This window comes from Belonocnema kinseyi, chromosome 3, assembly GCF_010883055.1.
Source record: "Belonocnema kinseyi isolate 2016_QV_RU_SX_M_011 chromosome 3, B_treatae_v1, whole genome shotgun sequence".
NCBI lineage: Eukaryota > Metazoa > Arthropoda > Insecta > Hymenoptera > Cynipidae > Belonocnema > Belonocnema kinseyi.
This window is the reverse complement of record NC_046659.1, coordinates 58,792,784-58,809,060: the sequence shown is the minus strand read 5'-3', so window position 1 is coordinate 58,809,060 and position 16,277 is coordinate 58,792,784. Positions and strand designations below refer to the sequence as shown.

Genomic DNA, 16,277 nt, shown 5'->3' with positions numbered 1-16,277 from the left:
CCCCCCCAAGTTTCCAAATCCGATGAAAGAAAATCCGTATTTTTTTCGAAATTCAAATATTAACACGTGCCACCGGGCACTTCAAAATCCCATTTCATTACATGGACAAATTTTGGATTTTCGAAAAATTGAACACATACATCAGGGTTTGATCGAAACCTACCAAGTATTTAGGGATTGAAGATTAATGTCTATGAAATAAAACCATACTGATAACTTTTATTTTCAAGCCACCCTCACCCTCCCTGCAGCGCCTCAAATATGACCCAAAAATAAAAAAACTACATTTTTGCGTATTATTGTCAATTTTCTGCCATTTTTCAAACACAAATAATTACTAATGGACAATTTAAATATCGGCCATGACTTTTTAAACCATTTTTAATTTTGTAAATAAAGGTAACTTATTTAAACAATTATTTATTCCCAGCAAAAAAATTTTTAATCGTATTTTCTGCGTTAAATGTAATTATTTAAATAGTTAAGTATTGTTTATTTTCAAAATTTCTAAAAACCAAACCAGAAATGTAAAATTTCTTTTCAAATTAGTGTACTATGCTACTTTTTGTTGAATAATTAAATTTTTTTGTATTCCTTCTAATGTTTAGAAAAATTATATTTGTTTGAACAATTTTTATTTGATCAAAAAGTTTATTTTCGATAAATTAAAAAGATTGTATACAATAGAATACATCAAATTATCTTTCTGACTGTATAGTGTATAAAAAAAATGAATCGACCGTTTTTTAAATGTGCAAACAGATCTAATTTGTTGAAACAATTATTTCTTGAAAAATATTTTTAAAACCGTATTTTCCGAAAGAAGCATATGATTAAATGATTTCTAGGAGTTTGGCCGTAATTTCTTGGGGTTTGGCCGTAATAAAAGTAGCACGAAGTGGGCAGATTTTTTGGGTTGCTTTTGTCGTACATTGCGAACTTCAGACTCATCAGATTGAGGTTTGGATACAGCAGGATGAGAAAATTGGAGGTGCTTTCGTATTAAATTAAAGTGAATGTAAATAGAAACTACAAAAAAGGAAGTGACTAACTTGTAGAAAATGATAATAAGTATGCATTGAATAAGAAAAAAATTGTAAACTTGCTATTTATTTTTTATATTACCAGGACTCAAATTTTTCCGCGAATTTGACAATCACTCATATAGTTAATTATAAGTTATATGCAAATGAAGGGGGTCTCCAACTTTTAATATTTTTCTTCTCGAAACTCGTTGCATGCTGAGGAGCAGAAATATTTAAACAAAATTAAAATTTTGTTTAAATCATTTAGAAAAATATGGCTATATTTCTCATTTTATCTAAGAACGTGGAATGTAGGGCTTGTTCCCTTTCTCGCAGGCGAGTAGCGATTCCAATCAATGAGGTGGCTTCTGATCTCTATAGATGACTGCGCATTGTAAAACTGCGTCAAACGGTGCATCTACTTTGTCTACTTAGGTCCGCACGACTAAGTACTGCTGGTAATAACATACTAACGAGACTCTTGATCAGCGTTTTAAATTAAATCGGTCAGTAATCAGCAATAACTTTATGTATATATATTAGAAACATTATATAGGGAGGCGACCCCAATAGTGATCCACCTCTACATATAGTGGAGCACAACATGCAAAATAAATAATTATTATAACTATTTATTAATTAATAAGTAAAATTATTTCACATGAAGTCATACACTGTAAGTTACTGATAAATTTAGGATCATTCCAGAGATTTGAAGCTGCTTGGTAAAACTCATGTTCTAAGATTCCATAAAGGAAATCGCGCGAATGTTCGATCTTCGGCCTCCGAAGGATTAGAAGAGGATCTTTACGGCCTCGGAGACCAATCGTCATTAGTTCCACGTGTAGCTGTAATCTTCCTTGCTCCCTCCCTCCCATCTTTTCTCATTTAATATCTTCTTTTCTCTATCAGAAAATCTCTGTCAGGTCTCATAAAGAAATCATCACCTCATCAAAAATGCGATTTTCACTTACTTTATTTTACGTTGAGTTATGCGCATGTTTCTGCAATTACTTATTTCGAAAAAGATTAATAGTGAAGTCATTCAATTTGATGATTTCTTTAATCAGTTATGAATCGTGGATATTATATTCCTAAGGTAGTCAAGTTGACTGTAGCGGATTAGAAACGCATTTAGGAAGATACCTTATTCAGGAAAATGAATCTGTAATTTGTTTTCATTGAAAACTAATGGGAGTGTAATTGAAGGATAGGGTAAACGTAATTTAAAGGTGCATTTCATGGAAACTTAAGAGCACTTAATATTGACTTCAGTTATCTGCATTTTAATTTCCAAGACAATTTCCATACGTAATTGAAATTTCTTTAACCCTTGCCACTTTTTGATGAAAGTGCTTCTTTTGTTGCTTTACACTAAAATATGTCTAACTTTTGAAACCATTTTTTTGAACTCTTTTATGAAGTGAAAACGTTTAAATCTTTTTACATGTTCAAATTATTTTGTTATTAATTAGATATTGTTATATCCGGGTTTTTTTTTAGCAAATATTGTGCAAGATTTTGAAATACTAAAAAATGTATAAAACCTTAAACAAACATTGCAGAAAATTGATTTATTACAATCGTGGAATCACTCGTTGTATCTTCGGGAAAATCTGGATTAATATTCCAGCCCAGTTTAAAATATTACAGAATTAAGTTTTACGTATTTTTGAATTTATTAACTACATTAAATTTATCTTAAATATTTTAGAAACTTTTCGAAAGATCTGAAGGATACTGGAATTTTCTAGAATATTCTAAAGTGTTATGGGACCATCAAAAACATCTACGATACCAAAAATTGGCCGAGTACAATAAATTATAACTGACGTGAAAACGAAAGCTGCCAAAGTGAAATCTTTAAAATTCTACAAGATACGTATTAAACCATTCATGATATTACAAATTCCTGATAAAAATATTAGTAGAGAATAAAACCACGCACCTACAGTTAAAATGTTACGTTGATTGTTCAATTGCATTTTGGTGTAGTCGTGTGCAAAGATAAAAAAATTCCATTTTTTATGATAAAATAAACAAACGTTTTCAAACAATTAAAGATATTCTAAAATCTTCAAAAATAGCACTGAAAAATATTTCCACTCACTTACAGTTAAAATTTGACGTTAATCGGTCTAACGGAGTTTGCTGTAGCCATATGCTAAGGTTTGGTGCTAATAGATACTATTAAATTTGCTACCGGTGTGAATAAAAAATAATGAGCAATATTTCTCTCTTATAAAATCCGGAATTTTTTTTAACTATTGGGGTTATAATAAATTCCTGAAAAATTGCACTAATTTACAAAATTCCTATAGTTTTGCATTTCATGCCACTCAGCTAAATTTCATTAGGATCCATTAAGAATTGTGCCATCAACCCAAGAAAAGTTGTAAAAAGCATAGTTTTTTCGAGAAAATAGATTTTCGGATTTTCATGTATAATGTTCCGAATAATTTTGTATACAACTTTTTAATATTCTTAAGTATTAGAGTATTTCTTGAAGATTTCTTTATTTATAAAAAATTCATGTTTTGAAATGTTATAGCATAATCAGTGCTATTTTGATCTTTTCTTGACATTCTTTATTTTAAAAATTCTTTCGAAAATATTCTAGACTTGTCTTAACGAGAGTACTTTGAAAAATACAAAGTCGTTATAGCAGAATATTTTGGAAGAAAAATAAATCTTAGAATAAATGAAGATACATTAGTGTAATCTTGAAAAAAGGAGATTTGAATTCGAAACTTAATTTCACGGCTGTCTAAGATGAAGGCGATGAGAGTGTAATCACAGAACTGAGGCCTGAGCTTGTGATTTGCATGCTTCTTTCTCGAGCTCGTCTTATGCAAATGTTTGCAACGATGTATATTGTATATAAAATGTCTCTGTTCGCGATGTGGCAATATCTCAATGAGAGATGTCATGCTATAAAAATCTCTCAACTTGTATTATACATGCAATACATTAGTGTGTATGTATGTATGTATGTATGTATGCATGCGAACTCACGCCTTGTCGTATGACGGAAGAGTAATTATTATAAAACCCGGAGCGACAAGCAGATGCGTCCCATATTACGAAACCGCGATCGCAAAGCGCAGAGAGTGGTTTTAAGTCGTGTCGCGCTTGATTTTTTAAGAGATTAAGCGGCGAATCAAAGCTCGCGAAATGAACAACTGTCATGCGCTGTCATACTCTTGCATACACTTCTACTGGCAGGGATAAAATTAGCCACTTTACCAACTGATTACATTATAGTTAGATTGCACACTTTTCATTATGTTCTCCGCAGAAGAAACTGTTATTTAGTATGACAAATTACTTTATTATTTTCATGCAATTAACTTCATTAGACTTTTAGTTTAAAAATCAAGGTTTTGACAAATTATTACTAATGCAATTACTGCAGTATTGCAAAACATAGGGGTTTTCAAGTGTATTTCGAGGAAACGTTTATTTTGAAAAATATAAGAGTTTAAACAACTTTTTCATTTCAAAATTTAAAGTTTTATAATAAAAGAAATATTGGATAAGCTTTAATCATGATAATGCATCAAAGGAAATTAGATTTTCATCGATAATTTCATTACAATTTTTCAAAACTTTGAAAGAATTCAATTTTGCATGAAAGTAGGGTGTGCAATTGTGCATGTGCACTGAAGCCAATAATGTTCTTCGCATTCTTCAATTAATCACAGATTTCTATCGTTCATATCACCGTTGTATTTTTTATTAGATGATAAGATAATGAAAAGAGCGCAGATTTTAATGCAAGCATTTATGTCAATTGAACCTATTGTATGTAAATACATTACTTCCCACATTAAAGTGATGAAAGCATCCGATCTTATCTCACGCGATGGTACATTTTCATTTCAATGGCAACTCTCAGAATTTCAAAACAAGGCGATTTTCTGCTCCTTTCCAGCTTTCCGAATCCTACACAAACACAATGATTATGAATTACGTAAATAATAAATTAAACAATTATTGAAATAATGATCATTTGAATTTCAAATAAGCAAATAAATATTTAAATTAGTGGTGTGCAGTCGTTTATTCCAATTTTTAATATCAATCTAGACACACTTGGAACATTAGATTTTTTGCAATAGACACAAATTTTACTGTATATCAAACCGACTTTATTTTATTGGGTTTTCGATTCATTTTTTTGCCAAAGAAGGAGTTATTTTGATTAAAAAATCGTAATAACTTAAGGAAATTAAACCTGTTTAATGCATGTTCAAATTTAATTCGATTTAAAAAAATCCAATTATCCAATCGTGTCTAAATTTGTATTAAAAATTTAAATAAACGACAGCACGCTTCTAATTTAAATACTTTGTTCTACTTAACCAAGAAAAAAATTCCAAAAGTAGAGCCCAGGAACAATTTGCTTAAATTTGGACTCATTTTTCGACCAGTTAAAAAGAGTGTTGAAAAAACTATTCAAAAGTTTATCATGTTAAAAAATGGTGAATTACACCTTTTATACATTATTTCAATAATAATTCTCACAAGTTTAAACAAATGAAAGATTTTTATGTTTTAAATTGCACCAATTTATAAGCTTTAAAGTTGCAAATTTCGAATTTTTAACATTTGTAAAATTGAACTGTTTCATTCTCAATAGATAAAATTGTAGATAAAAGATATTTAATTTTTTCGTTTCAGAAGTTATAACTTAATATTGACACTGCCTAATATTTCAAATATTTGAATTAGTTAGAGAGTGAATAAAGGGAGTTCAAAGCTAATAAATACGCAAAAAAATATATTTTTGGTTCAAAGAAAAATGGTTTAAATAAAAAAAAAAAGATTTGTTTTCTCTCAGTGAAAGAAACTTTTATCTGATTCAAAGAAAATTGCTTACAAGATGGCTTTTATACGTTAACGTTTTTAATCCTATTAATTTAAGAGCTTCTATTTAATTTTTTTCCATTTTCAGCGCTTAAATTCTGCATAATTAAATTTGTTGGTTTCATATTGTTTTATACGTTTTTATTTTGAATTTTTAAAATGATGTGTAGAACGAAATAGTTGAATTGTTGAAGTTGAACATAGTTGAAAATTTGAATTTCTTGAAACCATATACACAATTTTTAAATGGAATGCTGTCATTTTTGTGTTTTATTTTAAATTCTGTTAAATTTTAAATCATTTTGGTAGTAAAAAATTTAAATCTGAGTGAATTAATTATCAAATTGTTCAGTCTTGTAGGGGTAAGTTAAAAATACTTTTGAAATGGCCGTGTCGAGTTTCACTAAAATGCGGTGGACATAGTACATATACATATTTCCAGTGAGCCTAGACTTTTCATTTTAAAACACTAAAAAATTCTTTAAAAAATGTTTTTTATGATATGTTTAATTTTAACGTTGAAAATTGGTCAAAATGTTTTACTTTGATGGTTTTAGAATTCATACTTTTATTATCCCTTATTGAATTTTGAATACATTAACGGTAAATTCCAAAGATATTTTTTATAACAAACATGGAAATTGGATAAAAGAGGTGCAGACAGTTGACAAAGTCATAAAAACTCGTGAATGTGGTTGTAAATGCCAATTTAATAGTCAATTTAGTTGTCATCTTTTCGCAGAGTTTCAGTCTACTTGCATGTCTTACTCTAAAAAAAATCCACAAAGTAATTTCATATGCCACCCAGAATTCGTCCATATAACTTGAGAATTGTGAAAACAAACTTTTTTATCCTTTGAATTGGTCAAGAGCAAAAGCATTGGCATTCAAAAATTAAAAAAAGTAGAATAGTCGCATCGCATTGATTCATATTCACGGGAGGTTGATTTGTCTCGAAAAGAGGTCCATTTCTCCCGCCTCCATTATCTTCTTAATGGAAACGCTCGCGTTGCCTTTTGTGATACACAACCCTTTTTTGCAAACTGCTCGAAAGTTGATCACTTTATCGCGTCTGCAGAGAGCGGGCGCTTCCTCGCGTCCAGTTACAGTACATTCATCTTTCTTTGCGGTTTGCGGTCATTGTGAACTCCGAGTAAGTGGCATTATAATATTCGTCCGAAGTGCTAGGCGAGATATAATACCTGAAAGTATCTGCTTTGCAGTTTGCTTGATCGAGTGCCGTATGTTGTATAGGAGAAAGGTGAAACGACTCCAAAGCTGCATCAGCACCTTGAAAAATCCAAAATAAGTCATGCATTCAGTAGTTATAAAAAGAATAATTATCGGAGTAATTACTAAACTTTTAGATCTTAAGAATTTCAAGATCTTGGCGCAGGTGTTCGAGAAACGTAATCACTTATTGACGCGTGGATAATTGGGACTGGTCATTTCTGTATTACACAATCGAAATGTCCTTTTTACATATTTTGTTATTTTAGAAAGTTACATCAGGAAATGTGAAATATCCTTATCGAGGTAGCCAATTGGAAAATGAAGATTGTTATCTAGAAAAATGTTCTGAGTCATTTTTTATCTTTTAATTAATGGTGTTTTAACCTTATCAGATTCAGTTAAGTTGAAATCTGTGATCCTTTGAAGAAATTTAATTATTAATGTCAGAAAGTTTTTTTTTTTGGTTGCATGAAATCGATATTATAAGAATTTTTGGACGGTAACTAAATGTACAATGCAAATATTGTATATTTTGCAAGATATGTTTCTAATTGTTCAGCGACTAATAACCTTTATTTCAACAACATTCTACGAAATTTATATAACAGAATTTCAAATATGCAAATATGTTTCGTTACGTTACGTTAACCAAAAAGTACTGAGTCTTTGGTTCGGTTTTGACAGATCCAAATAAAATTAAAATTTTCATAATGCCATATTTGTTCCATCTACCTTTTAATATTTACATTAGATGTTTCCTATATCTCTTTCATTTGTCAACGCTTAAAATTGACTTTGGAACTTTTCATATTTATACTGTTAGTTTTTATTCTTTTACAATACGCCCTGCTAGATATTATTTGAAAAAATAATTATAAATGATATTTTATTAGATTCATATGCTTTAAACGCTTAATTTTAAATATAAGAGTGATTTTAAAAATAAATTATAATACTTTCAGTTAGAAAACTTTAAAGAATTTGAAGTTATCCAATTTTGAAATCCTTAAAATTTTAATTCTTGAAACTAGTGAACCATTGAATCACAATTTTGTTGATTCTATCAAATGACAAAAATATATTTCAAAAGAATTCAGTTTTAATCTCAATAAAATTTAAATCTTATGAAATCTATAAATTTATTTTTCAATAATTATAGTAAATTGCATTTTAGTTAATTGAAGAAAACTCTCAAATTAAATTTTTTATGAATTTTTAGTTTTTTTTTCATTATAATTTTTCAATTATATATGCTTTCAATTTAAAATTGGAGATACTTAAATAAACATATTTGGGTTATGGATATTTTGTCAATTATTATTTAATTACGAAAATTATTTTTAAAAAAATTATTTCACACCGTCCCCTTAGCAATTCGTTTTATTTGTTCACTATAATAATATAGAATGCTAAGCTTCCCTAACTTCATCGACATTTTCATAAATTGATATAATGCGAATACTTAGTGCTATATATTTTTTGACATAGTGGTATGGGTCCAGACTGATCCTCCAGACTACAAAAAATAATTATTACGTCAATCTGTTGAAAATTATGCCCCTGAAGAAGTTTTTGTCTCTCCTTTAAAATAAGGGTTAACTGTTGTCAGGCGTTTTTAGTTTTCTGTAGCTCAATTAAAGGGCCGAATAATACAGTCGCCGAGCGCGCGAAATGCTGTAAAAGAATTGTTTAACTTGGTCGCAAATGGAAATCGCCAATTTCCATTAACAAAAAATAGGACTCGACGCGACTTGTCGAGGCGCATCTTTTTTCTCTTAGGCATTTTTTCGTAAAAAAATAGTTTTCAAAATAAAAAATGAAAACTAATTTTTTTTTGCTCTGCAAAAATTGATAAATTCAATGTTTTATAAAACTTAAACTACCGTTTCTCGGAAACTCATAGACCAAATCACTTGAAGTTGGAAAAGGAAGTTCGTGACTTCTCACCAAAACCAAAGATGTGAATCAAAGTAACTTAGCGATCTATGGTTTGATAATATCGATCGCTGTATCGATCGACCCGAAAAACCGTGTTTTCTACATTTCACGTGGCGAGGAAGTTTTTAATTTGACCAATTCTCGCTTAAAGAAACATATCTTCATGATCGTCAATATTTGGCCAAGTTTTTAGCCAAATTTGACATCGATCCAATGAAAATTGTAGGAGTTATGGAATTTTAAAGAAAAGCATCAGCGCGCACCGCAAATCTTCTTCGCTGAAATTCTAGCCGAAAATAAATATTTACATACATAGATGGTTTCCTGCGTCATACAATAATAGAAAAAAGCCTCATCTCGATGATTATCCCACGCATACCAATGATTTTAGTAATTCGTTTCCCGTTTTTTCTTTCCGCGTTATGAAAATGATACATACCGAATTTTTCGATGTTTTCCTGACGTTTTGAGCCCAGGAATCAGTATTTCTCGATCGTTTCCGACCTATGTTTTGATGGCTTTTCACGCCCGACATCTTTTAACGTGATTTGACAGAACATAATAATATACTACAACTACACGATAAACTGTGAAACAGCAGAAGCGCAGTGAAAAACAAAAGACAAACTGTGGACGCGATTCAATTTTTTATCGGCGCACGCGAGCTAGCGCGGTTTTTGAATCTACGATTTGCGAATAGCAGAAATAAATTCTTGAGTATAATAGTACGCGAAACGCTTGAACATGGGTAAAAATATCATTAAATCAATTGTGAACATTAATTATAGACGTAACAGCTATACAAGTATTCCTACACGTCATATTGCTCCACAAAGGATACAAGTTTGATGACGTGACAATATGTGATGTGAAAATTCTTTCACGGTGCTACAAACTAAAATATACGCGCACACATACACAGATTCGCGAAACGCTGTTTTTCTGGATCAGAACGTCTAAAAACGTGGACATTTGAAAAAAAAGATATGATACGAAGAAACTGTTACAAAAAAAACTCCTCGAACAAATAACGCTTCCCTTCCATTTTGAGGTTAGAGTCGGACGTGTAGGCGAAGCAGTGTATTGGTCCCGCGACAAATCAGTATAATCGTGTAACCGATACCGCATGGGTCCAGGCACTGTATACGCGTACTTCGCTGAACTATACTTCTGTATAGTTCGAGCGGCAATACTGTTTTTTCCGTGTACATACTCGTATATTAGTCTCATGACTGGATGGACAGAAATCATATTTACTCTCGAGGTTAACCGTAAAGTTAATAATTTTACTTTAAGACATTGTTTCTTCTTGAATTCGTGGAGTGAAAAATATAATCCTTCTCTGACGTAGTTTGTTATTCTTTATGTTGCAGGACAGCGATGTTTAAAAGATTGTCAAAAACGAGACGCCACAGTGCGGACGAGGCAGGCTGTTCACTGCCAAGTCCCACAACTCTGGACGAGCCTCCTGGATTCCTGACATCAAGGAAGTCAGAGGGCCAACTTCAAGCTCTGAATTCTGTCTTGTTGAGGGCCTCTAGGTCCAAATATGGAAGAAAAAGTTGCGGAGATGCCGCATCTCCTTACACACTTCTCACCTCTGATGACAATCAGAGCTCGAATCTCAGGACTGATACTGATTATCAAATGGTCACTGCCATGCCGGCCTTTATTGTAGAACATGAGCCCGAAAAACAGAAAGGTTATTTGTCTTATCCTTCTTTCTTTGTTAATTTATTTCGCATTTTATACATCCCAACATTTTTCATTATTTGGAGAAAACTAGTTTTTATATTATGCTGAAAAATATGCCTTGACTTTACTAAGTATTTTTACTATAAGAGGCCGTTTTAAAAATGTTGAAGCTTATGATTAATATTGCTAACAGTCTCAACTAGAACATCCGATGCCATAGAATGTTTCAAATAAATTAATAAATTAATATAACAAATTTACTTATAAGCGGAATTTGGTCAACACTGGGTAGAAAATAGAAGGTCGACCAATTTCCACACAAAAGTATTAAATACTTATTATTAAAATTTAATAATAATGATAACAGATTACGTAAAATTCAGGAAAAGTTCAGTGAGTACTTAATTCGTAATTTTCTAAAATGGTTACATAAACAGACTATTCAGAACAATTTTTCTTATAATTCCATAAAAAATAATTTTTTTCATATTGTGCAAAATAAATTATGGTGTTCGAAACACTGTGAAGAGACGACTGTAAAAATAAGAACAATTTATTTGGTCACAATAATGTTAAATTTATATACTTTACTATACAAAATATTTTGTATAATATTTGCATTAGGTATTTAAGTGTTGTATATCCTATACAATAACTTTATTTATCATCATCAAATACGTTAAATTAAGGCCTAATTTAGAATTTAATGAATTTGTGAAATCAAACCTGGCCAAGTAATTTAGGAAAAAATATTTATAATCAAATAAATGAAGAAAGTTTACTTATATAGTTTAGCTGGAGTATATTGCACCCTCGATCTACTATATATAAACATTTTTAATCAATATAATTTTGGTTATAACACTCAATCCCGCCAAATTTTCCAATCCCAAATATGGCTTTTTAAAATTTATTTTTCAACTTTCTATAGGGTAATTTATGAAAAAATGTCCCAATATATTTTATTATAAATTTTGTTTTCCAAAATTACTTAACCAACTTCGATGTCACTAATTCATATAGTTGTAATTGGCAGATTTTGTATTTTTCAATTTCAATTGAAATGGTAAGGGTAGCTAGATTCACCGAAAGAAATGTGAGTTAAGTTCGGTGAACCTAGGAGGAAAAATGCATTATTGTCAAATCATTTAAAAAAATTAAGTTTTCTATCTGCATGTACCTCTGAAGCGTAACTTATCCAACCAAATTGCACCAAATTTTAATGCGAAGGTTGCAGTAACATATTGTTGATACGTCTTGCAAGAATTTTCGATATCTTAAAAGTTTTTTTAAATCTTACCATTTATTTCGTTACTGCATTTTCATTTTTTAAACGACATACGTAAAATCTTTAAAAATATTTAAGGCATCGAAAATTCCTGCAATTTTTATCGAGAACATGTTGTTGCAGGCTTCTCGTAAAAATTTCGTACCAATTGATTAGATAGATTAGGACATAGAGGTGAACAAAAGTCGAAAATTTGTTATTTTTATTATTTAATGTTACTTTTATGTTGTTCTTTTAATCTCCCAGTTTCTAAAGCATTTACATAATATCACGCCTAAAATTATTCTCCTGCTAATAATTGCGGAAAAATTTTAAAAAAAGGTGCAAAATACATGATTATTTCTGAAAAGGATTCTGGATAGCTTTTTTTTACTAGGCGGCAATTACCTATCGCGAATCTTGGTATTCATTGTAATTTAATTTCACTGTAATTATATTTATTATGACTTATTTAAACGATGATAATATACTTAATTTAGAAATTTAAATTTTGACATGTTTTACTTTGCGATGAAATTTTGGGCAACGAGAGCACGGACATGAATCCACAAATCTTTTAGATGTCGTAAACGTCGGTATCAGGAATCTGTGCGTCATACTTAAAAAAATTACGTTGAAAAAATATTGATTGCATCAATTGGATTATGACTGAACTGAAAAGTATGAGTTGTATTGAAGCATTCGATTGAACCACATCATTCAAACCAGAATAAAATGTGATTTAAAGAGAATGTTTTGGTTCCTTTTTGTAACTAATTTAAATGAATTTTAGGAACGAAGAGTTTTGAAACGCCTAAACCTAATACGGTTAATTAAAATGAAACAATAATTAAAGTAAAAAAGTAATTAAAAATTAAAATAATGTGGTTTCATTAACATGTAAATTTTTTATTATATAACACTATATAACTATATTCGTAAATATTTCAGTAACTTAAAAAAAGAAATCCATCCCACAGCATTCCTCACTTTTTTAAAATTAGTTAGGCCTTTCATTCTTCCCCAAAAAGCATTCTTCTTCTGATATTCGGGACCCTTTCATCAAAGCTTCATTCTCCGCCCAACCAAATCAGATTAAACTCAATTTTTTACTCGGAAGTGGTCAGGCCTCATTGATCTTAGTGACCGCTGACCACCTGGAAAGCCAATTTACCAGCTTTTGCTTGAAAATAAACATGTATTTGGGTTCTGCACTTTACAAGCCCACCACTGATTTGGTCATAATCAATTTCTCATGGGAAGAACGTTTCGGCCTGCTTACTTTTTTATACAATATCAAGTGAATTTATATATTTATGGAAATTCATATTAGAGTTTATACGATAGAAAATAGATTTAACTATTTCTTTTTGCGTGCTTAGAATTTTAAAAGATTGAATTGCCATTTTATTAGTTGTTCAAGTAATAAATTTGAATCTACTTATAGTTCATATTTTTCATATTATTTAAAACTTTTATTGGAATATTTAAATTACTGTACATAAAAATTTATAATTTAACTTCTTTAGTCAAATTAGGGAATTCTCGTATTATTCAAGTGGGTGTCTAAATTACATAATAAAATGTAAATCATTTCCTGCTTAATGTACAAATCAAAGCACTGTCTATACAATTGAGTTTTAATCTACCTTCAAAATCATTTTAGTTCGCAATCCTTGAAAAATATATACTTCCAAAAAGGGCAATTAAGAATATTTACTTGAAAATTGGCTTAGAGTTTCCTCTTATATCGCAGTTGAATGTCCCAAATGAATTTTTGGCTCAGGTTAATAGAAACTAAGTTATTAACCTTTTTCCTTTTTTAAAAAATAGTTATTTTTTTATCCTCGAACAATATTGATCTGAAATACAGCTGTAACGCATAAAAGTTGTAGATCCCGCACTTAAACACATATTTAGTATATTTACACTTTTGCTCTAAAATTAATAATTTTTGAAAAAACGAAAAAAATGCATTTTCAGATTTTTTCTTGCAAGAAGTTTCGAAACTTCGGATGCTAGTATCAAGAAACTTTCGGACCATTTACTCTCGCTGAACACCTTTTACAGTGGACAAAAAAAAACTCCTGTCCTAGAGTTTGGCATTTTAAATTTGGGAAGTTGTGCGATCCACCAAGTCCTCTCACCTTTTCGGGATCCGTGCTTTGAAATGCTCAACACGAAAACGCTTGTATTTTCGGGCCTTCCGAAAAGAAATTCGATGTGAGTGGGGGGAGAAGAAGTAGGCTACAAGCCTTTCGCCCTTCAAAATATTATCGGAATCTTTTCCATTGCGGTTACTTTTTGGAAATTATTAAGGGAAATACTTTCTGTTCAGCGCTAAAGTAACCTTTAATCTCAGCCATTTATTACGGGCTTTTATGATAGGAAATTAAATCCACTTATACAAAAATGTCTGATAATTATGAATAAAAACAATTTTATTGTAACTGAAATACACATCACACCCCTAAGTAGAAATTGAATAAATTTTCCTTATGTGTGTTACATACAAAAGTGTAATATTTACAATCTCCAGTCTACCCAATAACAACTGTTTATTTTTGCAAAACCACTTCCTTTAGGTAAATAAGGTAGGTATCGAAGGAGAGAAAAGCATTTGTGTAGGAAAGAATGCAGCACCTAAAGACGTCGACGTATTGGGTCAGATAAAGATGCAAGAGATTATGCAATTTATGAATTATGGCGAAACAACACTAACTTCAGCCAATGTGTGGAATGCCCAAGGCCCATTGGCTCTTGGTTGGTGCCACGAATGAAGCTGGACTCTTTTGGTATCGTTATTGTCGGTGGTCGGTCTTTGGTCAAATCACCTGGGAGATTCTTAATTATAGGGGGACGAGATGACTCTCCTCGGGGGTGAAATGACCTCGGCCTTTAATTCTTGAGAGAAGAGCGTCGGTCATGGGGAAGCCACTAATAGCATCAAATAGAGCCAACAATCCCACATTAAATCCACGAAAGTCGAAACGCACTTTTTTTGGTCCCATTAGGACTATTTAGCCTCCAGACCTTTACTTTGGTTCATGGTCCACGCAAAATCCATGAAGGTTGTGTCTTCACTCTTCATGCTCATCTGGCTTCCAAGAATTTTAGTTTTTTCTTCTTTATTATACGAGACCTTCTCAAGGTTATGTTATCGAGTATGTTAATTTCATTTCGGCGATGGTTCAGTTTCTTGTTTTCTTTCGCAAGACTCCACTCATTCTCGCGCAGATTTTTTCATAAATTAATTATGAATTAAGGATAATTTTTGGCTTCAACAACTTACTAAAATTAGATGTTGTATTATATCTGTTTGAAAAACTTAAATACTAAATAGCCCCAATAAAAAAAAACTAGTCATAACCGTCAACTGGAGTAATTCTGAACCATCCAGGAGAACGCGAATCCTCAAAAGTACGACGATTCAATGTTCTTTTAAGCTGCAACAAAAATAATCCCACTTTTTCAAAATGTGGAATTATATTTTTTAAAGGTAAGAAACTATTTTTGACAAAGTTATAGTGTCGCTGACATTACCCCGTGTGGGTCAGCGTTGTTTCTACCGACGGTAGCTAAATGGAAATTTCTCCCGAAAATAGTTGAATTTTTAACCAAAATCGGTCAATCTTTGACCATAGTAGATGAAAAGTTATTGAATTTAGCATTCAGCAATTCGGTTACAATTATTACATTTTATTTTGATTAGTAGAATTTTCTCTGAGTCCAGTAGAATTTATACTGAATTTAGTATACGTTATTTTAATTTCAGTGGAGTTCATTTAATATTTATCAGAACTAATCTCGATTTAGTTTATTTCATTTGAAAATCTGTTTAATATATCACGTTTTAAGTGGAATTGACTTTGAACTACATAAATTTCTCGTTGAATTAGTTGATTTCACTTTGATTGAGTCAATGAGCAGAATTAACTTTGAAGTCAGTGGCATACATTTATAAATAAGTTGGTTAAATTTTTATTAATGTAAATTTCTTTTGCAATAATTTTAAATCAATTGAATTATAATATATAGTTAAATGAATTTCACTAATTTTATCTTCAATTTTCATAAATTCAGTTGAATGATTTAATTTTAATTGAGTTTTTAAATTCTTTTGAATTTACAATTAATTAGCTTACTTTGTTATTATTATTATGTGTTTTTATTAAACTTTTACTCGGGTAAACCCGGTGATACATCATAGCCACGGACTAAGTCAAGTGACTGATGAGATTAGAATGTTA

At 30.7% G+C, this 16,277-nt stretch overlaps 1 protein-coding gene across 3 annotated transcripts in view; it reads left to right on the top strand.

The window, feature by feature from the left end:
• Nucleotides 1-16,277, top strand: part of LOC117168665 (bromodomain-containing protein DDB_G0270170-like) — a 165,051-nt gene that overhangs the window by 117,483 nt on the left and 31,291 nt on the right. For 2 of the 3 annotated variants that reach the window (XM_033354325.1, XM_033354326.1), the window contains exon 2: nt 10,439-10,767. In XM_033354325.1, coding sequence (XP_033210216.1) covers nt 10,446-10,767 — 322 coding nt within the window. In that variant the 5' untranslated portion in view covers nt 10,439-10,445. Of the gene's footprint in view, nt 1-7,030; nt 7,048-10,438; nt 10,768-16,277 lie in introns of those variants that run through there. The other variant, XM_033354327.1, reaches the window with a different exon arrangement.